This window comes from Apium graveolens, unplaced genomic scaffold (assembly GCF_009905375.1).
Source record: "Apium graveolens cultivar Ventura unplaced genomic scaffold, ASM990537v1 ctg4305, whole genome shotgun sequence".
Taxonomy (NCBI): Eukaryota; Viridiplantae; Streptophyta; class Magnoliopsida; order Apiales; family Apiaceae; genus Apium; species Apium graveolens.
The window spans coordinates 125,037-150,454 of record NW_027418483.1 but is presented as its reverse complement, the minus strand read 5'-3'; the positions used below and the strand labels follow the sequence as shown (position 1 = coordinate 150,454).

The 25,418-nt window shown below is 34.5% G+C and overlaps 5 protein-coding genes across 7 annotated transcripts; 4 read left to right on the top strand and 1 right to left on the bottom strand.

Annotated features, from left to right (window-relative positions):
- Nucleotides 1–589: 589 nt before the first annotated feature.
- LOC141701695 (uncharacterized) lies at nucleotides 590–5,788 on the top strand. Its single transcript, XM_074505326.1, has 8 exons — nucleotides 590–866; nucleotides 2,434–2,583; nucleotides 3,085–3,232; nucleotides 3,683–3,772; nucleotides 4,427–4,481; nucleotides 4,605–4,727; nucleotides 5,221–5,277; nucleotides 5,375–5,788. Exons 1-8 carry the CDS (start codon nucleotides 706–708, stop codon nucleotides 5,611–5,613), a joined length of 1,023 nt encoding a protein of 340 aa, XP_074361427.1. The 5' UTR covers nucleotides 590–705; the 3' UTR covers nucleotides 5,614–5,788.
- A 219-nt stretch (nucleotides 5,789–6,007) lies between these two features.
- Nucleotides 6,008–10,733, top strand: LOC141701699 (uncharacterized). 3 transcript variants are annotated; one of them, XM_074505332.1, is made up of 9 exons: nucleotides 6,093–6,160; nucleotides 6,362–6,429; nucleotides 7,210–7,324; nucleotides 7,399–7,521; nucleotides 8,034–8,251; nucleotides 8,971–9,114; nucleotides 9,292–9,509; nucleotides 9,888–10,146; nucleotides 10,260–10,733. In XM_074505332.1, exons 3-9 carry the CDS (start codon nucleotides 7,249–7,251, stop codon nucleotides 10,392–10,394), a joined length of 1,173 nt encoding a protein of 390 aa, XP_074361433.1. In that variant the 5' UTR covers nucleotides 6,093–6,160; nucleotides 6,362–6,429; nucleotides 7,210–7,248; the 3' UTR covers nucleotides 10,395–10,733. The 3 variants fall into 3 exon arrangements, with proteins under 3 accessions (XP_074361434.1, XP_074361432.1, XP_074361433.1); XM_074505333.1 differs by lacking the exon at nucleotides 6,362–6,429 and having other exon boundaries at nucleotides 6,008–6,160; nucleotides 7,405–7,521; XM_074505331.1 differs by lacking the exon at nucleotides 6,362–6,429 and having other exon boundaries at nucleotides 6,008–6,160.
- Nucleotides 10,734–10,877: 144 nt separating this feature from the next.
- LOC141701698 (uncharacterized) lies at nucleotides 10,878–14,976 on the top strand. The gene is made up of 4 exons (XM_074505330.1): nucleotides 10,878–11,106; nucleotides 11,180–11,645; nucleotides 12,703–13,561; nucleotides 13,657–14,976. The coding sequence occupies exons 3-4, from the start codon at nucleotides 12,840–12,842 to the stop codon at nucleotides 14,807–14,809; spliced, it is 1,875 nt and encodes a 624-aa protein (XP_074361431.1). The 5' UTR covers nucleotides 10,878–11,106; nucleotides 11,180–11,645; nucleotides 12,703–12,839; the 3' UTR covers nucleotides 14,810–14,976.
- Nucleotides 14,977–19,410: 4,434 nt separating this feature from the next.
- On the top strand, nucleotides 19,411–21,686 carry LOC141701697 (uncharacterized). Its single transcript, XM_074505329.1, has 2 exons — nucleotides 19,411–20,126; nucleotides 20,310–21,686. Exons 1-2 carry the CDS (start codon nucleotides 19,411–19,413, stop codon nucleotides 21,457–21,459), a joined length of 1,866 nt encoding a protein of 621 aa, XP_074361430.1. The 3' UTR covers nucleotides 21,460–21,686.
- Nucleotides 21,687–23,303: 1,617 nt separating this feature from the next.
- On the bottom strand, nucleotides 23,304–25,418 carry LOC141701705 (UDP-glucuronate 4-epimerase 3-like). Its single transcript, XM_074505338.1, has one exon. It carries the CDS (start codon nucleotides 24,938–24,940, stop codon nucleotides 23,636–23,638), a length of 1,305 nt encoding a protein of 434 aa, XP_074361439.1. The 5' UTR covers nucleotides 24,941–25,418; the 3' UTR covers nucleotides 23,304–23,635.

Here is a 25,418-nt window from a genome sequence, read left to right as displayed (position 1 = left end):
TTTACTGAAATTCCCATTCTACCCCTTACTTTTTTAATAATAACCGTCGAAAGGGTGCTTTCTGAATTGGCGGGTTGAAGTTGAGAGGTGCAAACTGAGTTTCCGATACTATTGATACACATTTGTTTTTGAAACAAAATAAGAGGGTGCAAATTGCAATTTTCTTTAAGATAAAAGGAGCTAATTTCAAGTACCATCACCAGTAAAAAAAAGTGCTTTGTTTTAATAAAACTATATTTTATATTCGAATTTAACTTATGTCACTTTAATTTAAAAAAAAATACCCATTTTTCTTAAATAAAAGCGGCTAATTTCGAGTACCATAACAATTAAAAAAAGGTGATTCGACTGATTTAATGAGATTGTATTTTATATTCGAATTTAACTTATATCACTTTTATTTAAAAAAAAACTTATGTCAATTCAAATTTATTTTATTCAATAATTACTCTTTACCTTGTTCAATTAACTCAACTCATTATATTAAAATTGATTAAAAATTTTATTTAACAAAACACAAATACAAGAACCCAAAAACAAGAAGCAATAAACCGACACAACATACCTGATAACCCAACTCAAGTACTCACATATATATTGCTTCATAGTTCATATTCATACACTATTATTGGGCTTGAATATTTTTAATTTTTTTATATTTGTACTATTTTTTGTCCCAAAACGAGAAATTAAATAAAAAACCAGATGTGGCAAGCTGCTGTATTTTCGCTACCTTCTTACACTGCCAGTAGATTGTACTTGCGTTCCTCGTTTTCATTGTCCAAATATTTTCAAACCCTAAATTTTCCCATGGACAACAACAACAATAGAACACAAGCTTCCTCTTCCTGTTCTAACTCAACAAGGTTTGTGTTCTTTCATCTTAAAGTTTCAATCTTTATGCTTTTTCTTGATTTCTTGATATTTAGTTTTTGTAAAGATTGGATTTTTTTAAGGTTGTTTTAATTTATGGTGATGTGGGTAGCTGTAGTTTTTAGTTTTTAAGAACTTTTGTTGTGTTTTCTTGGCAATTGTATGTGTTGCAAAACAAGGGTTGTTTGTTTTAGTGTTAAAGTTTCAATCTTTATGCTTTTTGTTGCTTTGTTGATATTTAGTTTTTGTAAAGATTGGATTTTTTTAAGCTTGTTTTAATTTATGGTGATGTGGGTAGCTGTAGTTTTTAGTTTTTAAGAACTTTTATTGTGTTTTCTTGGCAATTGTATGTGTTGCAAGACAAGGGTTGTTTTTTTGGGCTTAAAGTTTCAATTTTTATGCTTTTTGTTGCTTTGTTGATATTTAGATTTTGTAACGATTGGATTTTTAAGGTTGTTTTGAATTATGGTGATGTGGGTAGCTGTAGTTTTTATTTTCAAGAACTTTTGTTATGTTTTTTTGGCAATTGTATGTGTTGCAAGACAAGGGTTGTTTTTTTTGGTCTTAAAGTTTCAATTTTTATGCTTTTTGTTGCTTTGTTGATATTTAGATTTTGTAAAGATTGGATTTTTAAGTGTGTTTTAATTTATGGTGATGTGTATAGCTGTAGTTTTTAGTTTTAAGAACTTTTGTTGTGTTCTCTTGGCAATTGTATGTGTTGCAAGACAAGGGTTGTTTTTTTAGTCGTAAAGTTTTAATCTTTATGTTTTTCTCTTGCTTTCTTGATATTTAGTTACTGAAAAGATTGGATTTTTAAGGTTGTTTTAATTTATGGTGATGTGGGTAGCTGTAGTTGTTAACACCTTTTATAAGTTGTCCTTTGACAAACATGACAAATAAGTTAGTTTTAACTTAGAATTGCATTAGATTCAAGTTGTAGGGTTGTAAAAGAGCAAAGACCCTATTAGTGCCTCTACATTTGAAACAAATAATCAATTGTTTACCGTCCTCGTATAACTAAGAAAGCATGCAAATTGTTGGACTGCTTTCTTTCTCCGTGTTTACACATTTCACCAAATCCCTTTAAAGCTTTTGTATTCCTTGATTATGTCAAAGTTGCTATTATACTACTTACTAGAATGTAATACTGAGAAAGTCATAGTTTCGATCATTCTAGTCTCTTTCATTCTTGATCTCCAGCTATTGAAAATCATTTGTTGACTTTAGGATGTTTTCATTCAGGTTGATTAGGGCAGGTTTACTTATATTCTTCCATTGCCTTTTTATGTAATTAATATTATGTTGCTGTTGTAAACTTTGATACTACTACGAAAGGTCTTATTTTTGTTTTCTTACATTCTCAATCTCCGGTAAATCAAATTGGTAATCTTTAGGTTGATTTAATCTATGTTAAAAGAGGTAGTTGTATAATAATTTTCCTAGCAATTTATTGTCTTTTGCAATTTAAAATTTATAGGTTTTTGCTGTAATGTTTAATAGTCTGAAAGTTTCAATCCTTCTAATCTATAAACTATATTATATGAAACGTCTGAATTGCAGTGGAGGTGGTAATAGGGGACGGAGTTCCTATACGAGAGGTAGTAGCTGGGGACGTGGTGGTGGTAGCAGGGGACGTGGTGGTGGTAGCAGGGGATATAGTGGAGGCGGTGCTTTTACTCCAGATAAGATTGATTCTCTTGGAAGGCTTATGTATGTGTCTTCAACTTCGCTTCTCTTTTTTCTTATTTCTTTTTTCATTCTTTTGATAGGAGTATTTGAATTATATGTTGTTTCCAAATATGTAAGTTTGGATTCTGTTTGTGCTATTGAAGGATCTTGATAGTGATTCTTCTATCTGTTGTTGGGTGCAGTTGGACAAAGTTGAACAAGCAAATGGATTTTCTGTTAGATAATTTAAATCTTAAATAAACAAGCACAAGATTAAAAAAAAAAAATTGATGGAAAGAAGTAAACATGAACAGCGCTACTATTATTTTTTTTGCTCTAAGCTAAGAGTATTGAAATAGTTTCTTTGATACTGTTATTCATTACTTGCTGTTATTTAGTTTTGGAAGCATAAACATTCAACATGAACTGGTGTCACGGGTGGGTGTGGGTTTTATTTTGTTGGATATTCCCCTCCCCCTTGTATCGAATTGTTTAATTTTCGAAAATCCAAGTCCTCTGTATCTGCATTTTTGATAATTGCAGGACATGGATTTTGCGTCATACGGCTTCTAAATTTAACCTGGATATAAGGAGTGATGGGTATGTTAAAGTTCAGGATTTGTTAAAGCTGAATCTTCAGACAGTGGCCAATATTCCATTAAATTCACATACTATTGCTGATGTGAGGAAGGTATGAATGCGAACTTTCTTATGTTATAATGCCTTCTTAATTTTACTAGCCAACTGTCATTATTATTGATACTCAAGGTTTTGTAATCCTTGTCTTATTCTCATAGACATCATGATGTTCGGTATTTGCACGTCCTTTGGTATTTAATTACGTCTCCTTTTCTTTCAGTATTACTTCTACTGTTGGTTGGTTTATTTTAAATACTTAACTCTACTAGTTGAATATAACAAGAGAGAAAACTGTAGAGCTACTTGTACGGTTATAGTCTTGTCATGTATAATGTTGTTGAAGTCGAGTAATCTGGATTAGCTTCTCTAACTTTCTCGGTGGGATATTAATATCTTCTGCACACCCTCATTTACTATATCACATATCACACTTCTTTGATCTGGCATTCTCATAAATATTATCACCGAAGGTTGATCGATCTACTCTTTACTTGTTTCTTAGGCAGTGATAGCTGATAATAAGCAGCGATTTAGCCTAGTGGAAGAAAATGGAGAGCTTTTTGTACGTGCGAACCAAGGACATACACTGAAGGTACATGGGCTTTCTTACAGTTGTATTGTTTGTTACAGTTTTATAATCCGATTACCCTTTTTTCTCTTACCCTTGAGTTAGATTTGATATTTCAAGCGGATAAGCTTATTGGTCTTTTAAAATAACCTATGTTACTATTAAATTGTAACTTGCCAAACTTCTTCTGTTTACCCAAAACTTCTCTAGCTGCAAATCCGAGCGACTTCTCATGTATATTGTAATTATCCTTTTTTTGGGAAGTAGTCTGTCTCTGTTTTCTTTTGCAGTAATATTTTTGTTATCCGGAAGTAATTTGTGTATAGCATAGTTTACTGCAGACTCTTTATTACAGTTTTTTGTTTTTATCTCTCTTCTTGATGTTGCAACTGATTCCTACTTGGTAGAGTGATCTTTCTCATGCCATAAAGCAACTTCATTTTTTTCATTATCTTGATATTCTGACTGGTTGGGCATATCAAACTTAAGGACAAGATGATGCACACATAGGCTAACCAAAATTAAAATTGTCACCTCTACTTTTGTGTAGTGATGATGGCATTGCTGTAATATAAATCACTTTGATCCTTTCTTGATTCAACAGTCATGTGTTTACTTATCTTTGGTTGAGCATCCATTTTCATTAAAATATATATTTGGAATCGGTTTTCTTTGCAGGCAGTTAAAACTGAATCTCTATTGAAACCAATTATTTCAGCTGAAGAAGTTCCAGGTAAGTAGTTTTTACTTTGTTCTGCTATAGTTGATGCGTTTTTTGTTTCTGTTAAGTAACTAAACCATTTTTCAACTTATTCTAGTTGCTTTAATGCTTTGTTTTCCTTCTTGACGTGCGCAGTTTGTGTGCATGGGACATACAGGGAGAACTTACCATCAATCTTGGAGCATGGTCTCAAATGCATGAAACGATTGCATATTCATTTTGCTTGTGGCTTGCCAAAGGATAGTGACGTAATTAGTGGTAAGACTAGTGTATAATTTGTTTACTTATAAGTTATTGCACCCGACTTAATTTTGTACCTTTAAACAGTTTTAAAGAGGTAGAAACACCTGAGATTGGGGGAGCATAAATGGAAAGGAAACAAAAAGTTAATATCAATACAGAATTCCTTGAATGAGTCTTCTCTATAAAACATGCCTGAAATAGTATCTCCAACCCCAAGATATAAAACATGCCTGAAATAGGAATATTCAGATTATGAGTAAATATTAATTTGCATCTACTTATAACCCAATTGTGGTATAAACTGCGGATAATAGCTTTGGTTCTAACCTTTTCTGAGGAAAAGTTTAGCGACGATCATGGCTTGAACAAACATAAATTTGTCAAATTTTTTAGCATTGTATGCGTCTCCTATTAGACATTGTTGATGCTGTGCCAGTGCTAAATAAGAGTCTGTGCGCCGTGATTTCCTCTTACGTTTTATCTAATTTACGTTTCTGCAATGCTCTAGGTATGAGAGAAAATGTGAATATCTTGATCTTCCTTGATGTCAAGAAAGCACTGGAAGGTAATTGAAAAGCATCAGTACTAAGTTTATGCTATAGTAATAAACAGCCGCAAAGTTTTCTAATTCTTTATATTTTGTATCATGTTTATTTCTGCAGAGGGAATGGAACTTTACTTTTCGGAAAACAAGGTTGTGTTGACCGAAGGTTTTAATGGCGTTATTCCAGTTAAGTACTTTGAGAGGATTGAATCACGGCCAGGTAGACAGCTGCTTTATGTCGGAAAAGATGAAGACCTTGTGACGGGAATGCAGAAACTCGCAATAAAAACAGGTGCTAAGCTTGAAAGGCCTCCGTGTAACAAGATGAATGATGTATACCAAGATCAAGAACTTTAAACATACAAGAACATAAGTTAGGGAGGATCGAACCCATCTTCAGTTTAATGTAGCATTATATTAAAAAAAAGTTGTAACTGTAAAAAATGTGTCCATATCAGATGGCTCTCCTTATGTTTTCTCAAGCTGTTAGTACTATGAGTTTACAATCACATCTTAGCATATTGACATTTGACACTCCTTTTTCACTCTGATAAAACAAGTAAATTGCAACTCAGGTGTACTTGAGTTTTTAATTTCCTCAAGTGCTTACAATCCCAAAAAAATAATAAAAAGAAAAAAGAAAAAACAACTAATTTAAAAGTAACATATTGATTTTTCTATTAAAAATTATTGGATTAGCAAACCACTTTTTAATAAAAAAAATATTTCCTTGCATTATTTGTAGGGAAAATGCAAGAAATTCTCAAGGGTAAAATGGGTATTTCACATAATTCTCTACACCCAAACACTAAAAATCCAACCTTTAAGTGAAAGAATTAAATTCCCCGTTGAATCTTGAATCCATCTCGCATTCTTGCATTGTTAAGCACTCAATTACAATCTTGTAAGCAATTAATATAACCCCATTTGATTCTTTTTGTTGTTTATTGATTATATATGTGTTTATATGTTCTTGAAATTGTTTCTTTTCAATTTGAATCTTCAAGATTATATGTATGTTTGTGTGTATATGACATGACCCTTTAATATGATTCATTATTTGAGTTAATTAGATGAACCCCATTTTGTTTGTTGTGTTGTTTAGTGATGAAGTGATGCTGTAAATTTGTTTTTGCCACTTACCATGTTCTTGAAATTGTGAGGCGTTCATATGTAAGTAAATTTTGAAGCTTTCGAATTTTGCGGTGGAATTGATTAGCTATAATGTAAATTACTAGTGTTGATGAATTGCTGATAAGTCGTAAATTAGAGGGTGTTTGGTAATTGGTTTTTGTAAGGGCGGTGCTGATTGTTTTTGCACTGTGTTGTAATTTTTAGTTAGGTATTGTAGTGACCTGGGTTGCAGTGCAATTATGTAGGTGAAGTCTTTTTTAATTGATGTTATGGTTGTTGTATCCGGTGCACCAGGCTTCTTGTTGATTGGTCTAGGGAAGTATAGACGTTTGCAGCCTTGCGCTTATTTTTTGTATATGGCTATTTCGTGGTGAAGCCTGAAGGACAACAACTAGACACTTGGCATCATGCTAACCACGAGAGTCGTAAAATTAGGGAAGTTTGGTAATATACAAGTGTTACATGAGTTCTCAATATTTATTGAGGAATTATAGAGTTGAAGACCGAATAGATTAAATTAGTCTCTCTTTATAACATTCAGGTCGGACATTTTTATACCATATTCTCCAGAATATGATTTCACTAAATGGTTGTGTAGCATATATTGACTATCTTTGTGTTGTGATGTCGTGTAAGATTTGTTGTGTTTATCTCAACTTTGAATTAATTTGAATACAAAGATGATATGCTGGAACATGAAGATAGTAGCTCTCTGAAGATAGTAGCTCTCTGGATTGCACTCTTGGTTTTCTTATTTGGGCGTATAAATGTAAATAATTAGAAGACTGATAAGTATAAATTTCTTTTTCTGTTTTTGAGATAATTCGAGTTAGCAAGTTCCATATAAGGACTCCTGGGATGAGAGTGTGCAGCGGATGGCGTCGGTTTCTCTTACTTTTGCCTGTCATTTTCCTGTTTCCACATATAATCTCTGGTGATTGTTCTTTTTTTTGTATTGCTTACCGGTTTGTAGTTTAAACCTACCTGCTGAATAACAACATTTGTCAGTTTTAGAGTTACACAAGGATCCAAAACTAGAGCATCGGCACCAGAGACAGACTAAGAAATTTGATCATTTAGTTTTTGGACCTGCTGCTGGAGAAGGTTTGCTTGATCGACTTCAATGCCAAGGTTCTACATCTTCTTGATGTATTGCATTTGTTACATCTCGAGCAGTTTGCTTGACAATCAGCTTCAAATTAATTGATCATATGAACGTGTTCACTGCTTGATTGGTGATTAAAGAAAAATTTTGTTCTTTATGGACTTCTATGACATATCATTAAGTTCTTCATTAGTTTTCTGTCCTGTAAAGTAACGACGACTATGTTAATTGAATTTGATACTAATATAATACTTATAGGTTTGCTACCTTTTCATGTTCATTATATAGCTTATAAGTTATAAACAAGGATCAGAAAGATATATATAATTCTAAAACGGATTTTCTTCTAATATAAAATTATGTTCCTAAACTTTTTGGTTGCTATAATTAATGCCTATTCAAAAACTTTAAATTATTATCTATTTATTCTATATAATATTCTCATGCATACCTATTTCTGTGTAAGTCCATACTGTTTATACTTTATATGTAGTGTATGTGCCCCTAGTTCTTGATAGGACTCTTTGTTTAACTGCAGGCACAAAAGCTCTTAACAAGACCCACTTTTCATTCTCTTTAAGAAATTCGAAATTTGGGAATGGCATTAGCTTTGTCACTGTCTTTACCACTTATAATTCTACTGTTGATAGCTTGGTCAAAAGTAGTTCAAATGAACAGGTTTCTGTTGGAAACAAGTCATACAATAAGGTTGAGCGATCGTTGGCTGTTCTGAATACGTTTATTAGTTTCATCGAGGTAATTGCATAAGAATAATCCTATGCAGTTCGGGAACCACATTTAAATTCCAGCATTTGTTTGAAAAGAAACTCTGATTTTATAAGACGTGAGAAGATGTGTGATATGCTTATTAGGGCAATTCATAAAACCGAAACATGGTATTGGAACCAATATTTACAAATCATAATGTGTTCTGATTCTGAGTCTTCTGACATAGTTGTAGTCTTGTAGATTACAGAGTATCATCTATATATCCACTGGGTATATGGTTAAAGAAAATGTTCAGAATTTGTGCATCTTGCGCTGCACGTTGATCTTTTCCTTTCCTTTTATGCAATAGTCAACTAATGCTATGGACCTGTTGCAGCCCCAACTTGCAATGGTTATTTTGATTTTGGAGACTATCACGACTTGTTTGTGCACATTATGGTAGCTGTCTGTGTTATGCAATTACTTTAACAAGCTGGTTACAATGTTACTATTAAAGCCATAGATGCAATAGTATCACAAGTTTCAAGTTGCGGATGATGAAATCTATTATTTTACATGACACCGGTTCCTCGTTCAAATTGGTGTAACTTTGTTGTGAGGATCTATAGTCTGTTATTTGACGACTGTATTCATGCACTTGCATATTTTTGGAATTTTCTTGTTTACTTTTTACATATATCATTTAAATTGTTTTTATTTGTACCGAGGGTTTGTTACTTCAGTTGAAAGGTAAATTACAATTGTAGGTGACAATGCCCCAAAGCAGTGTACTCATTCTCACTGATCCAGCTTCTACAATTCCAGTGCACAGAAACAGGGTCACTCTATATCCAATTCAAGGTGAATATTCGCGTGACAAGTTGATGCTTCAAAGAATCAGGTCTTACATTGTAAGAGCACAGTACATAGGGATATGTTGTTGGTTAGTTACTTATACAAATTGCCATTTGGCCTTTCACATGTTCATTTCGAGCACATAATACTGCAGACATAAGTTGTTTCATAGTGAAATTGCAGTATCTTTAGTTTTTCATCTCTTAATAATGTGCAAATTCTTTCATATGTAGGTTTTCTTAGAACAAAAACTTGAGGAGCAGTCTCAGTTTCCGGGCCAAATATCTCATTACATCTTTACCGACTCTGATGTAGCAGTGGTTGACGACCTGGGACAAATATTCAAAGACTACCTACTCTTTGATCTTGCCCTCACATTTCGCAACAACAAAGAGCAACCACTAAATTCAGGATTCATTGCAGTTAGGGGCAGCCAAGATGGAATTCGAAGGTGGTGCACATATTTTAAAGCAATATTCGGGGGGAAGTTTGTCTTGATTTGTAATATATCTGAATGCTGCAAATAGATAAATGGGCCTAAACCGCATGCCAATAGATATCTTTGCCAAAAATGAGTTTAAGCAATGTATTTGTTTGTTAAATAATTTTCACCCTCAATAAGCTCAAAGGGCTGACTATAATTTAAACAGTAGTGTCTTTTTTTTCGTTTGTGAAATTATTCTAAGCATATTAGAAGCGGGAATTCACGGGGTCCGAATATTGTACTCTTGAAGATTATTTGCCCAGGGAGTTAGGAAGGCTTGTTCTTTGCTCTTAAAAATTATCGTCTCACCAATTTGAGGACTATTTTGTGTTACTTTTGTTGCAGGGCAAAGGTTTTTTTGCAGGAGGTCCTACAAGTTTATAGTTCTAAATACATGAAGGCTTCTCGGATGCTTGGAGATCAACTAGCTCTAGCATGGGTTGTAAAATCTCACCCTTCCTTCAACACAAAAAGGTTTACCCGACAACAACCATTTGAAGAGAAGATCGGCGGTGCTTCAGTGCTCTTTTTGCCATGTGCCACATATAATTGGACGCCGCCAGAAGGAGCTGGCCAGTTCCATGGGATGCCATTGGATGTTAAAGTACAGCATCAGCATTTCGTTTCAACTTTTCACAGTGTTTGCCTCAATTTATGATATATTCATTTAATTATAATCTTTAAACTCATTTACCTGATTAGTAAACATGTACACAGGTTGTTCATTTTAAAGGATCAAGGAAGCGCCTTATGCTGGAGTCTTGGAATTTTTTGAATTCCACGCCATCTTCTCAACTTTCGGATATGTTATGCCTTATTCTTAAGAGTGGGCGGACAAAGTATGATTTTTAGGTTCAGCTTGGGGTGTCACTACTCTGCCACAGATATGAAGGCCAATTCAAGATTTTTTTTTTTACGATTCAGTAGAATACATTCCGTTGCAGATTTTTGGCTTACTTGAGGTTGTGCGTGGACCCTGGACCTCTTGCAAACCTGTACACCCATGTATTCTTCTATCAGTCTCTATCCCTGATTAAATTTGTTACTTGTTAGGGAAACTGGTGTTGATATTAGATATTCCAGATATCATCTATACAGAATTGCTATATGGGTTTAGAGTCGACTTTGTAATTCTTCGAGACTTTACTCTAGATTTTGATAAAGAAAATGAAATTTTTGGTTCTTATTTTATTTATTTTATGTAAATCTGATTATTTGTTATTATACTAATTACTATTCGTATGCTTGCCTTTCATGCTCATTGCATTAGACAGATCAAGGTCTTTTGTTATTACAGTAATTACTATTCATATGCTTGGCTTTCATGCACGGTATTTGTAAATGGACAATCACAATATAAGTTAGGGGGCTGGTCGGAGGCATTGGATTGTTGCAGCGTATCACTTTCTGCAGTTAGTGTACAATAGAGTTTTTGATGTGCATGCATGAGAGCCCATCTTTATACGTAGCGTGTGCTGCTGACAATCGTTTACCCGTGACCATCTCTTCCTTACAAGTTACATGAAGATACTTTGCCTGGACGATAGTTTTCCTCTCATGCCAGGTAAGCAAAAGCATTTTGGTCAAAATATATAATGCTGGATCTAGCTTTTACTTTCCTCTTTTTTCATTGAAAGGCGATGATGGAGGAACTTATTCAACACACTTGGGATGGGTATAGCCAGTATCATACTTTTCTTGTCAGACACTCAAGAATACAGTATGGTTTCGAGAATCGACAGTCATAATATGACCGGTTTTTAATTTTTTGACCGATTAATTTCCGATTAATTCTGCCTAACTACTGACCGATTAAGCCCAATTTTGACAGTTTAGACAATTTGAAGAGAAGATTGGCGATGCTTCAGTGCCATGTGTCACATATAATTGGACGCCGCTAGAAGGTGCTGGCCAGTTCCATGTGGGATGCCATTGGATGTTGAAGTACAGCTTCAGCATTTCGTTTCACAGTGTTTGCATAAATTTATGATATATATGTTATGCCTCCGATTGGATGTTGTTACGAAATTCCTCCTTTGACATAAACATTCCACCGAACGGTGTGCTGTTAACAATAGTTTGCTCGTGACCATCTTCTTCCCAGTAAGTTACATGTGTTGGAAATAATAATTCAAAATTATTTGAATTGTTTTTTGGATTGATTTTGATTAGGTTGTTAGAAATAGAGTTTAAATATTTATTAGATAATGTAGTTTTTGAATTATAGATAAGGTTAGGGTTACCTATTTATTAGGTGTATTGGTTAAATGTACACCTATATAAAGAGGTGAATTATAATGTATTTTATATAGAAGTATGGCTTCAGATAATAAAATAGTTTTGTTTTAGTTTACTCTTTTAAAATACTTTTATCAGTTATCATTTATTTATAAAAATCCAACATGGTATCCGAGCTATGTTCGATTGAGTAACTGGGCGTAAAAAAATTGGTGCGAACAAATGAAGAAATGGAAGACAACAGATGGTAGTATTGCCAGAGATTCATGAAGAATGAGGTGTGTGTTTCAGGGCTTCAAAAAAAAATATTTTTTTTGAGTTATTGGTGATTATGTGCACCATAAAGAAATAAAGAAACTGTGGAGAGAAGGGCTCCCGAATGAAACTGTGGAGAGAAGGGTTCCCGAATGAAATTGTGGAAAGAGTGCTATGCAACAATAGTAGAGGTGATGGGAAGTACATCACTGGTCAAGTAATTTTAAAAATTTTGAATTAAGAGGGAGTGTTGAAAATAATAATTCAAAATTATTTGAATTGTTTTTTGGATTGATTTTGATTAGGTTGTTAGAAATAGAGTTTAAATATTTATTAGATAATGTAGTTTTTGAATTATAGATAAGGTTAGGGTTACCTATTTATTAGGTGTATTGGTTAAATGTACACTTATATAAAGAGAGGTGAATTATAATGTATTTTAAAAAAATAGAAGTATGACTTCAGATAATAAAATAGTTCTGTTTTAGTTTATTCTTTTAAAATACTTTTATACTTTTATCAGTTATCATTTATTTATAAAAATCCAACAACATGAAGATACTTGGCTTGAGGATAGTTTTCCTCTCATGCCAGGTAATCAAAAGCAATTTGGTCTAAATGTATAATGCTGGAATTAGCTTTATTTTCCCTCTTTTTTCATTGAAAGGCGACCAATGAGGAACTTATTCAACACACTTTGGATGGATATAGCCAGCATCATGGAGGAACTTATTTCAACACACTTTCCTCTTTTCCTTTCTCCTTGTGGATAGTGAAACTTTTGTCTCAGGTTCAAGTGAAATAATGAGTTGTTCAACAGTAGAGATAGAGCACATTAGCCATCCGGAGCACCCGCTGGTGCTAAAAGAAGATGATGTTATTGGAGCTGATGCTACATGCTTTGTTTGTGACAGATCTGTTATCGGCTCTCCAACGTATACTTGCAGTAGCAGTGATGATATTAATTGTCAAAATTTCTACCTCCACAAGACTTGTGCTGAATTACCAAACGAGATCATTCACCCTAGACACAGTAAACACACCCTTACACTTGCTCTCCTACAGGCTAATGATTGCATTTGTAATACTTGTTTGCATGTTATAAAAATCGTTTATTTATGTGATCATTGTGAATTTGGCGTGTGCGCGATTTGTGCCTTTGAGCAGAGAGTGCTTACTCATCCAGGCCACGAGGAGCACACACTACAATTGATCCAGAGGGAATCCCTGTTTACTTGTGATGCTTGTTCTGAGGAAGCTAATGACGCTTCCTACATGTGCACAACCTGTCAATTTTGGATACACAAGAGCTGTGCTACTTCTCCCTTCATTATTCCGGATCCTCCTTATCACCATCACCCTCTTCATCTTATCTACTCTATTCCTGATGAGCACCGCTACTTCAGACGAGACTGTAACATCTGCTCCAAAATGGTTTTCACAAACTTCTGGATGTATTACTGCCACAAATGCACATATTTTGTGCATATGAAGTGTGCTACATCCTCAGATACCAAATCTTTGGCGTGAGTACTCTAAACTAAATCTTGTTTTATTTGCTATTTACACAATTTGACTGTTATCATCATGTTTACTAAAACTTCCATTACGTTGTGTTCAGGAATGAGAGTGAAGCAGACGACTTGGATAAATATCCTGATTTGGTACAGTTCCCCCTGCCTAGCGAGGAATCGTTATTTGAGCTCATTACAACCCAGTGTTGTAAACTCCAGGTTAATTTCCAAGGTGAAGATGAAAGCAATCTCCCTCTATCAACAATACCTGATGATCCAGACATTATTGAAGAGCACTGGAGTCACAAAAATCATCCATTAGAACAGTTCCAGTTTACTATGAGTGTGAATGATGATGATGATGATGATGATGATGATGATGATAATGATAGTAGAGTGTTGATATGTGATGGGTGCATCGAACCTATAACGGCTTCCTGTCCATCTTACTACGCGTGTATCAAGTGTCAATTCTTTCTCCACGCCTTCTGTGCCACTAAGTTTCCAGAGAAGTTGCCTATAGGAGCATGTGGATTTCACCCTCAGCATTCGCTGGTGCTTAAGCATATGTATGTGTTCTATAATTTTTGGACATGTGAAGTTTGTGGCTACGCAGGAAATGGATTCTACTATAAGTGTGAGGCATGTGATATTAGAATTCACATCCGTTGTGCATTCTTGCCCACAAGGATTAGACACGAATCTCACAAGCGCCACTCCCTTGCTCAGCGTCCCTTCTCGGGTTCCAAATGTAGTGCAAGTAACTTCACTACGTCTCCGGGCGTGGAATATGCATGTGAAACTTGTAGTACCATCCAGATTTATATAATATGTGTATTTTACCCAAGTAGAATGAAACACAAATATGATGATCACCCGATAGCCTTGAGATACCCTCCGTTCTTCTATGAGGGAGTAATCTACTGTGAAATTTGTGAAGACCAAGTTGACAATCAGAGGATGCTGTATCATTGCGATGAATGCAATCATCCTTTTCATCATGATTGCCTCCGTTCATACATAAATGTCAAGTGTGGAGGAAAAATTGAACATAAGATCCGCAATCAACCGCACACACTTACAATGGTTTTGAAGAAGCGTACAAATAGGAATCGCCCGCTGTACTTGTGTGACATTTGTGGGGAAGGCTCTGGGTTTCAGTGTTATTTCGAATGTGATGGATGTGGATTTCTTGCCTGCATTTTCTGTATTAGAATACAATACATGGCGGGTAAAGAGTTTGAGATATCCTCACACTAATAAGGATCTCTACGTCTGCACTCATTTCTTATTTTGTAATTTTTTTTCATTTGTTTGATTCTTTGTTGTTCTTCGATTCTGGTTCAGCCTATTATTAGTTTATAAATTATCAGGCAATTAGTTGCATTATCATTATCAGTTCAAGTGAAAGATAAGTTAAAATCTCAGTGTCAGCAAATACCAAGTAACTATCCAGCTTCATCATGAAAAACTGGCCCTAAAACATACGCGACTTCTCATGCAAAATGTGTGCAGTTTTACTACCAAAATAACAAGTTCAGACACCATTTCATAACACATTTCTGTAATATCCGCTAATTTATAAGTAAACGAGAAGGAAAAAACAGTAAAGGAGAAAAAGACCAGGTGCTTCTGCTGATCGCTCTACAAGTTACCTATGTTGGAAACGAAATGGGCTTCACTCTATTTATAAACCAAAACACAGGGTATAAATAGATTATTATTTCGATAACAAAAAAACACACACACCATAAAGTTGTATGATTCAAACAAACACACACTTTTATTTCTTAGACATGCACTCAAGAAGACTCCGGCTTTTCTTACATAAGAGTTTTTCACTTAATGTACAACCTCTAGGAATTCATGTTATTTATAGGCTTTAAAAAACTAAACATACATGAATCTAGCTAGGAGGAACTGCAACGGTTTCTTTTATTTCTACCACCTTATGTTATTTAATTTTTTCAGTTTATATTTGAGGCGTGTGTTGTAGTTTGCACAACCACCTTTTTCTTGGGTATGACCAAAGAATTTTAATAGTGCTATGCTTTTTCCATGCATCAATATATGTCTCTCGGTGTAAACATGTAGACTCCACCTGCATCTTTTAAATTTCTTATGCTCAGCTTTTATGGTCCTGGCTTGCTAATCTGTGTGTGTCCAGTCTTCACTATATTATCATATTATTTGTAGTGCTTCCATTATTACATACATGTAGTGAAGTTACTTGCACTACATTAGGAACCCGAGAAGGAACGCTGAGCAAGGGAGTGGTGCTTGTGAGATTCATGTCTAATCCTTGTGGGCAAGAATGCAAAAACGGATGTGAATTCTGATATCACATGCCTCACACTTAGAGTAGAATCCATTTCCTGAGTAGCCACAAACTTCACATGTCCAAAAATTATAGAACATATACATATGCTTAAGCACCAGCGAATGCTGAGGGTGAAATCTGCATGCTCCTATAGGCAACTTCTCTGGCAACTTAGTGCCACAGAAGGCGTGGAGAAAGAATTGACACTTGATACACACGTAGTAAGACGTACTGGACGCCGTTATAGGTTCGATGCACCTATCACATATCAACACTCTATCATCATCATCATCATCATCATCATCATCATCATCATCATCATCATTCACACTCGTAAACTGGAGTTGTTGTAATGGATGGTTTTCGTGGCTCCAGTGCTCTTCAATAATGTCTGGATCATTAGGTATTGTTGATAAAGAGAGATCGCTTTCATCTTCACCTTGGAAATTAACCTGGAGTTTGCAACACTGGGTTGTAATGAGCTCAAATAACGATTCCTCGCTAGGCAGGAGGAACTGTACCAAATCAGGATATTTATCGACGTCATCTGTTTCATTCTCATTTCTAAACACGACGTAATGGAATTAGTAAACATGATGTAATAGTCAAATTGTGTCAATAGCAAATAAAACAAGATTGAGTTTAGAGTACTCACGCCAAAGACATGATATATGAGGATGTAACACATTTCATATGCACAAAATATGTGCATTTGTGGCAGTAATACATCCAGAAGTTTGTGAAATTTATGTTGGGCTTGTTTTTGCTCCTTCAGCGCCTTTATTTTCTTCTTTTTTCACTCAATTTATGTCCAAACTTCACCATTTTTTTCTCCATTCTTAACATCCTCTCCTCTGGAATTTGGGTCAATTTGGAGATTACATTTGCTGCTCTACCATAGAACTCTTCATCCATCCACAAGAAAAAATTACAACCTTTATCCTCCTGAAAAAGACGCTAAGAATTAATAAAACATAAAGAAAAACAAAAATTCACAAAAACATAAAACCAAAAAACGTCTCTATTTACCTTGCTTTTACCACAACTCCGGAAACGTCTTCCCGGATTTTTGGAAGTCCATGACGTAAGTATTCGAGCATTCATACCACAAAAACAAAAAATCAAGTTATTATCAGACTTAACAACTGACGAGTTTGACAAAACAGACATGGGGGTTACGATTATGAGCGAATATGACGATAATGTGAGAAGTAATTACAAAGTTATGCACAAAATGAAGAAAAAATTAAAAAAATTATCAAGAACCCTAATACATACACTGTGTTTGTATGTCTGCTATATATACAGTGGTCAAAGTGAATTCAGTCGAGTTAGACGTTACTTATTCATCGCCATGTCAGCTGACACATCAACATCACCGTTAACATTTTTTTATTAATATAACGGTGTGATATATATTAGTTTTTCAATGGTTTAAATGAGTCGCCTGAAAAACGATGGTCTAAGTGAGATAATTTGAGTTAATTTCTTAAACTCCAAATCCAAAATCTCTTATTAAGCTTTGTTAATTATCTCTTTCTCCTTGTATTCTCTCTTCTCTTTTTTTCTATCTTTTTTCACTCCCTCCTCTTCTCTCCATCGCTTTCTCACTTCTTCTCCCTCTTTTCATAAAAATAATGTAGGCCTTTTTTTACCAATCCTAACTCCTCTTTCTATTTTTTTTAAACACTCACGTTTTTCAATAAAAGCCTTGCCTTTTTTTAAACTAATACTCTTAAAATAATATTTAAATTATAAGAATAAAAAAAAACTTACACAAATTGTTTTAACTACAACACACTGACATCAATAAATAATTAAATCAAATATTTCAACTAAATATAACTATAAAATATCGGGATGACAGCACGTGCTAAAAATCCGTGCTAGAGTTGTCAAAATTTTATTGGTGGTGACTTTTTTGCATGCATGGGCACATCATTATTTATACGGTTTCTACGGTGTGCTATGGACACACCACAGAAAATCCGTACAATAAATACAAACATTTATAATTTTGATTTGTTTTGATCGGCTAACACTTCTTAATAGTGATGGACTCGTGCAATCACAGTAACTACACCAATCAAAATACTTCAAATTTATAGATTTTAGTGATTAACATGTGCTCATGGGTAAGGCTGTCAAAAAAATTCGAAAAATCTGATATTCGTCCGAAAAATTCGTATTCGTATCCGAAATAAAGCGGATATTATCCGTATCCGAAATAAAGCGGATATTATCCGTATCCGAAATAAAGCGGATATTATCCGTATTCGGATCCGACGATTGCGGATATAAATACGGATATAGGCATATTCGTATCCGATAATATCCGAATCTGAATAAATATATTTTATATTTAAATAATTTAAAAATATATTATATTAAATTTATAGTGTGTTTATGTGTATATATATATATATATTAAATATTATGTTTATACAAATTTTATAGACATATAAAAAAAATTATTTGAGTTCAACAATTTAAAAATAATGATTATATTGGAAAGAAAAATAAAATTATTTTTTTGAAAATTAAAATATGATTAAATCACTTAATCTCTTATCTTAATTTTTTAAAAATGAATTTTTAATTTTTATTATAATTTTTCCATTTTTTTTTCAATTTTTTTAAATTTTTTTAAGATAAAATAAAAAATCTGACTGAAAATCGGATTCGGATCCGGGTATTATCCGGATAGTATCCGTCGGATCCGGATTCAGATATTTTTTTTTTAATATTTTCGGATTCGGATACGGATACGAATTTTCGGATTCGGATCCGGATACGGATATAGGCAGATTTGTATCTGAATTATCAGTTTGACAGGCTTACTCATGGGGCTGAATTTTTTTAATATTCGCTTGATTTTTCTGCACTCAATTCTAAGTGTTTTGAATGCATAGTTAAATAATAATTTTCAAAATTTTCTTTTTTAAAATAAAAATATATAACTTAAACTTTTATTCACAAAAGGAAAATTTTAAAAATATTAATTTTACTATGCTGTCCATCTTGAGATGCATGCAAAAAGTAAAAAGACAATTAAAATGAAATAGAGGAGTATGTTGTCGTAAGAAAAAAGAATTTATTATGTTTATCGTGAAACAAATTCATAAATAACAAAAAGAAATTTATCTGATTCGCGAGGATATATATCAATTTTTTATATTTATTTAAAATATCATTTCACTTTACAGTTGATTTGCTCTAATCGTCTTCCCTAATAATTCAACTAAACTAATAACAAATTGTGATAAGTTATTGTATATTTAAAAAATATAGAATGAATAAGACAAATTAATTACCACGTTAATGTAATTAGGAAACTTAATCACTCTTGTACTTGGTTTAATATTCCTTTCACATGCTATTCTTGTGAAACAGGCTTGCTGCAAATTATGACAGAACGTGGGGTACTGATTTTTCTTACTTAATACAAGTGTGAACATGAATAAGTTACATCCGATACAAACATTAAACATTGTAGCAAAGTCTATAACTCTTAAGTTTTGTCTCAAGTTCAACTGAAATAATGAGCTGTTCAACAGTAGAGATAGAGCACTTTAGCCATCCGGAGCACCCGCTGGTGCTCAAAGAAGATGTTGTTATTGGAGCTGATGCTACATGCTCAGTCTGTGACGGCTCTGTTATCGGCTCTCCAACGTATACTTGCAGTAGCAGTGATGATATTAATTGTCAAAATTTCTACCTTCACAAGACTTGTGCTGAATTACCCAAACAGATTATTCACCCTGGACACAAAAAGCACACCCTTACTCTCCTACCAGCTCCTCGTTGGATTTGTGATACTTGTTTGCATGATTTAAAGTTCGGTTATATATGTGATCATTGTGGATTTGCCGTGTGCGTGATTTGTGCCTATGAGCAGAGAGTGCTTACTCATCCAGGCCACGAGGAGCACACACTACAATTGATCCAGAGGGAATCCTTGTTTACTTGTGATGCTTGTTCTGTGGAAGCTAAAGACGCTTCCTACGTGTGCACAACCTGTCAATTTTGGATCCACAAGAGCTGTGCTACTTCTCCCTTCATTATTCCGGATCCTCCTTATCACCATCACCCTCTTCATCTTGTCTACTCTATTCCTGATGAGCACCGGTATTTCCCACGAGAGTGTAACATCTGCTCCAAATTCGTTCAAATAAACTTCTGGATGTATTACTGCCACAAATGCACATATTTTGTGCATATGAAATGTGCTACATCCTCAGATATCATGTCTTTGGCGTGAGTACTCTAAACTCAATCTTGTTTTATTTGCTATTTACACAATTTGACTGTTAGGCTGCGTACGCTATACCCTCCCCAGACACTGCCCTAGGCGGTATTATTGGGTATGATTGATTGATTGATCGACACAATTTGACTTTTATCATCATGTTTACTAATAATTCCTTACGCTGTGTTCAGGAATGAGAGTGAAGCAGATGACTTGGATAAATATCCTGATTTGGTACAGTTCCCCCTGCCTAGCGAGGAATCGTTATTTGAGCTCATTACAACCCAGTGTTGTAAACTCCAGGTTAATTTCCAAGGTGAAGATGAAAGCAATCTCCCTCTATCAACAATACCTGATGATCCAGACATTATTGAAGAGCACTGGAGTCACAAAAATCATCCATTAGAACAGCTCCAGTTTACTATGAGTGTGAATGATGATGATGATGATGATGATGATGATAATAATGATAGTAGAGTGTTGATATGTGATGGGTGCATCGAACCTATAACGGCTTCCTGTCCGTCTTACTACGCGTGTATCAAGTGTCAATTCTTTCTCCACGCCTTCTGTGCCACTAAGTTGCCAGAGAAGTTGCCTATAGGAGCATGCGGATTTCACCCTCAGCATTCGCTGGTGCTTAAGCATATGTATATGTTCTATAATTTTTGGATATGTAGAGTTTGTGACTACTTCGGAAATGGATTCTACTATAAGTGTGAGGCATGTGATATCAGAATTCACATCCGTTGTGCATTCTTGCCCACAAGGATTAGATATAAATCTCACAAGCACCACTCCCTTGTTCAGCGTCCCTTCTCCGGTTCCAGATGTAGTGTAACTAACTTCAATATCTCCCTAGGCGTGGAATATGCATGTGAAACATGTAGTACCTTCCAGATTCATATAATATCTGCATTTTACCCAAGTAGAATGAAACACAAATATGATGATCACCCGATAACCTTGAGATACCCTCCGTTCTTCTACGAGGGAGTAATCTACTGTGAAATTTGTGAAGACCAAGTTAACAATCAGCTGTGGCTTTATCATTGCGATGAATGTGATCATCCTTTTCTTCATGATTGCCTCCGTTCATACATAAATGTCAAGTGTGGAGGAAAAATTGAACATAAGATCCGCAATCAACCGCACACACTTACAATGATTTTGAAGAAGCGTACAAATAGGAATCGCCCACTGTACTCATGTGACATTTGTAAGCAAGGCTCTGAGTTGCAGTTTTATTTCGAATGTGATGGATGTGGATTTCTTGCCTGCATTTTCTGTATTAGAATACAATACATGGCGGGTAAAGAGTTTGAGATATCCTCACACTAATAAGGATCTCTACTTCTACACTCATTTATTATTTTGTATTTCTTTTATCTTTCATTTATTTGATTCTTTGTTGTTCTTTGATTCTGGTTCAGCCTATTATTAGTTTATAACTTATATACTCAGAAGAAAAAAAACTTCTCATTATCAGGCAATTAGTTGCATTATCATTATCAGTTTCAGGTGAAAGTTAAGTTAAAATCTCAGTGTCAGCAAATATCAAGTAACTAAATCTAGCTGCATCACGAAGCTAGATATAGAACCTGTATACATTGTATAGTTAACAGACCACAGTTGGTCCGTAGAATGAAGAATCACATTATATATAGCAGATGAAAGAAGCTACATCAGAAGAAAATGTACGAGGATGCTATTGAAGCACATATTCTCTCTATCATCTATACGAGAGATTCAAGACTATGTTTCTACCATAGACGAACTTCAATTGACAGATGGGGACGACAGAGAATAAAGATGACTAAAAGTGATTCCAAATTTCTAGATGAGGCTAACCATCAAAAAACTAGAGAGAACTTTCCAATTTACTCAAGCAGTTATATGTGACCATTACGATTATGAAAGCTGAGAGCTTCAATACCTCAACTAGTAACATGACAACAACAAGAACAGTAAAGAAGAACAACATGGTGGGAATCACAGGTGTTTCAATGAATAAGGAGGCATGTACAGCAGTACCTTGACCCTGACAACAGCACCATGCAAAATTCACTTATTATATACGGACTTGGAATCAGGGACCAAATGTCATAAGGATGAACAGACGATCAACTTCTTAAAAAAGAGTTTCCGAAAGGTTTTGGAATTAATCATATCTAACAACTGACAATATTAGGTTTGTCTGTCTGCGTGTAAAAACATGTCAACCTTAACTTAGAAGGTTGTATTTATATCATGCCTTAACTTAGACTTGGATTATCTAAGATCATCAAATTGACTGGGGAACACAACTCAATAAATTAGCTAAAAAGTGAAATGATATGGGAAGCTTTATAATGATGCACATAATAAGGAACAACTCATAGAGGGCCAGATGCTTTTAACTGTTCACCTCCTAAAAGAAATAAATAGAACGGTTTTCATTCTTCATAGAGACAATAGTCATCCTCACAAAATCTAAATGCCATGTAGCTGAATGTTATTATATTTCCAGTTTAGTAATAACCAGTTTCATTTTTCTATAAAAATAATGAATATGCGATGGTTGTAGGGATAAATATAGAAAGAAATCCAAAAGGTATAACCAGCAAGCAGAATTAAGAGATCAAACATCGAATAACCATATTGGGAATACGAGCATAAAAGTGAGGTTTGCCAGAAGAGCATCTGTGAAATAAGAAACATACAAATGTATAAAATATAGCCTAAACTTTTGAAACACTTGTCAGAACTGTATAGTAGGCCAGAAGAGATACCAAGATATAGGTCAATGAGAAGATCAACTAAGACTGGACACCGTGGAGTAACCTTAACTATCGTGGAGTAACCTTAACTATCGCAAAATACCACTGACTATCAACTATGTGAAGTTTGACAAAGATATAGAATAGCATCTTCGCTACACATAAATGAATTTGCATGTAGTAGAAGGTAGTTTAATAGTATGTACTTTTCAAAAAGTAACACAAATATGGCTGTGCTGCTAGTAACTGTCAAGGTATACTAACGTATACTTTGAGAATCCTAATCGAATACAACCAAATTTGTCAATAAAATCATGTAACTGCAAATATCTGGAAAGGAAAACAAGACTTGGTTCCTTAAATACAACACAAAGTTTGGCAACAAATTAAATTAGATAATCATCAAAAATTCATTAAAACCTATAATAGCGAAAACTATGGTGTGCTATTTATTTGAAATTTGTGAAGATGATACAGTCCACGAATCAGTAACGTAATCTATCAATCATGAATCTACAATGATAAAACTACAACAATTACAATCCAGGAGTGTAAAAACATATGGTTTTGAGTTTCTTTTGACACAGATCAAAATCTCGATCACAAAAACCTTCTTCATCTCGGGATGTGATATTATATGACCTGATCTAGATATATATATGAAACACATATTTGTGGTAGGAACTGAGTTTAAAACAATTATATGAATGGAAACGAACAAGAATTATAAAGATCCTACCACACAATTGAATAATGCATCACTGGTCACTTTTCTTTCCAGTTCCATAGTAGCTTAGGTACCATCGAACAAATTTCTTCAGACCTGTTTGCAGATCTGTTGAAGGTTTATATCCGAGTTCTCTGCGTGCAAAAGTGATGTTTGCATGTGTAAATTGCACATCCCCATTCCGTGGTAACTTCATTACCAATCTTTTCGCCTTCACTTTCAGCAACCTCTCCAAAATGCTCACAAGATCCGAAACTGGCACAGGCGAAGTATTACCCAAATTGAACACTCGCATTTGAGCCGCCCCTTTCTTCTTCCCGCCACTCCCAGTACTCTTCTCAGCAGTATCCAATGCTGCCAAACAACCCTTAACAATATCATCAATATAAGTAAAATCTCTAGCTACAGTCCCATGATTAGCAGCCTCAAATATCGGAATCGACTTCCCTTTCAATATATCCTTTGTGAAAAAGAAATAAGCCATATCCGGTCTTCCCCAAGGGCCATAAACAGTAAAGAATCTCAAACCAGTAAGCGAAAGTCCATATATATGATTATAAGTATGTGCAATCTCTTCACCGGCTTTCTTAGTAGCAGCATAAAGACTAGCAGGTTGATCTGTTCTATCTTTCTCCGAAAAGGGTACTTTCGTATTAAGTCCATAAACAGAACTCGAAGAAGCCCAAACAATCGCAGGTTGTGGATTAGCAGATTTACAAACTTCAAGCATACTAACAAGTCCGGCAATATTACTATGAACATAAGAACTGGGGTTTTGCATTGCATACCTCACACCAGCTTGAGCAGCCAAATGCATCACATGACTAAACGCAACAACATCAAACAACTTCTTAACAAGAACCATATCATTAATATCACCCTCCACAATAAAAATCCCTGAGCGCTCCAAAAGCGCTTGACGGGCTCGTTTCAATGACGGATCATAATAGTCATTGAAATTATCAAGCCCTAAAACACCATCTCCGCGGCGCTTAAGTGCCGCGGAGACATGTGTTCCAACAAATCCAGCAGCACCAGTTACCAACACTGAGATCCCATTAGGGGACTTAATTCTAGCCGAGTTTCGAACCCTTTTCTCCCATTCTGGACCTCCCCAAGAAGATGTTCTTAAAGAACGTCTAGACAGATCTGTTGATAATGCAGATGATGATGATGATGATGATCTAAAACAAAAGAAAAAGATCAAACTTAAGAACACAAAAGACCAAAAAGTGAGCTTTGCAAGATTAGAATGCCATCTATTTCTATGCCCATATGGAGATTTATACTTCCCTGGGGTTGATGGTATATCATCAATGTGGTTCATTTGCTTCATCAAGAACCAATCTTTTTCTTCACAAATCTTCAATCTTTGTGTTTCAAAACAACCCAAAAAACCCAATTCAACCCTCTTCTTATTTTCAATTTTCTTGGGCTTTCTTGAAATTTTTCTTGAAATTACATAAAGATCCAATCTTTATTGTCTTTTTTACCTCATCTTTTTTGGGAAATTTGCTGATGATGGTATGAGATGTTGCAGATAATAAAGTGCAAGAAAAAGGGTCATTAATTGTTGGTAAATTTGTGTGTAATGTGTGTGTATATATGTGTGTAAAGATGGAATCTTCAAGTTTCTTGAAAGAAAGTGTTGTTCTTGATGTGGGGTTAGGTGTGTTTGTTTACAAAATTAAAAAAAGATTTGGGATTTTAATGATTGATTAAATCATGTAAGATTGGAAAGATTTAATCTTGATGGTGGACTAATGTGAAGAAGAAGATTGGGGTTTGAAGAAAATTGTAGTAGTAAATCTTGA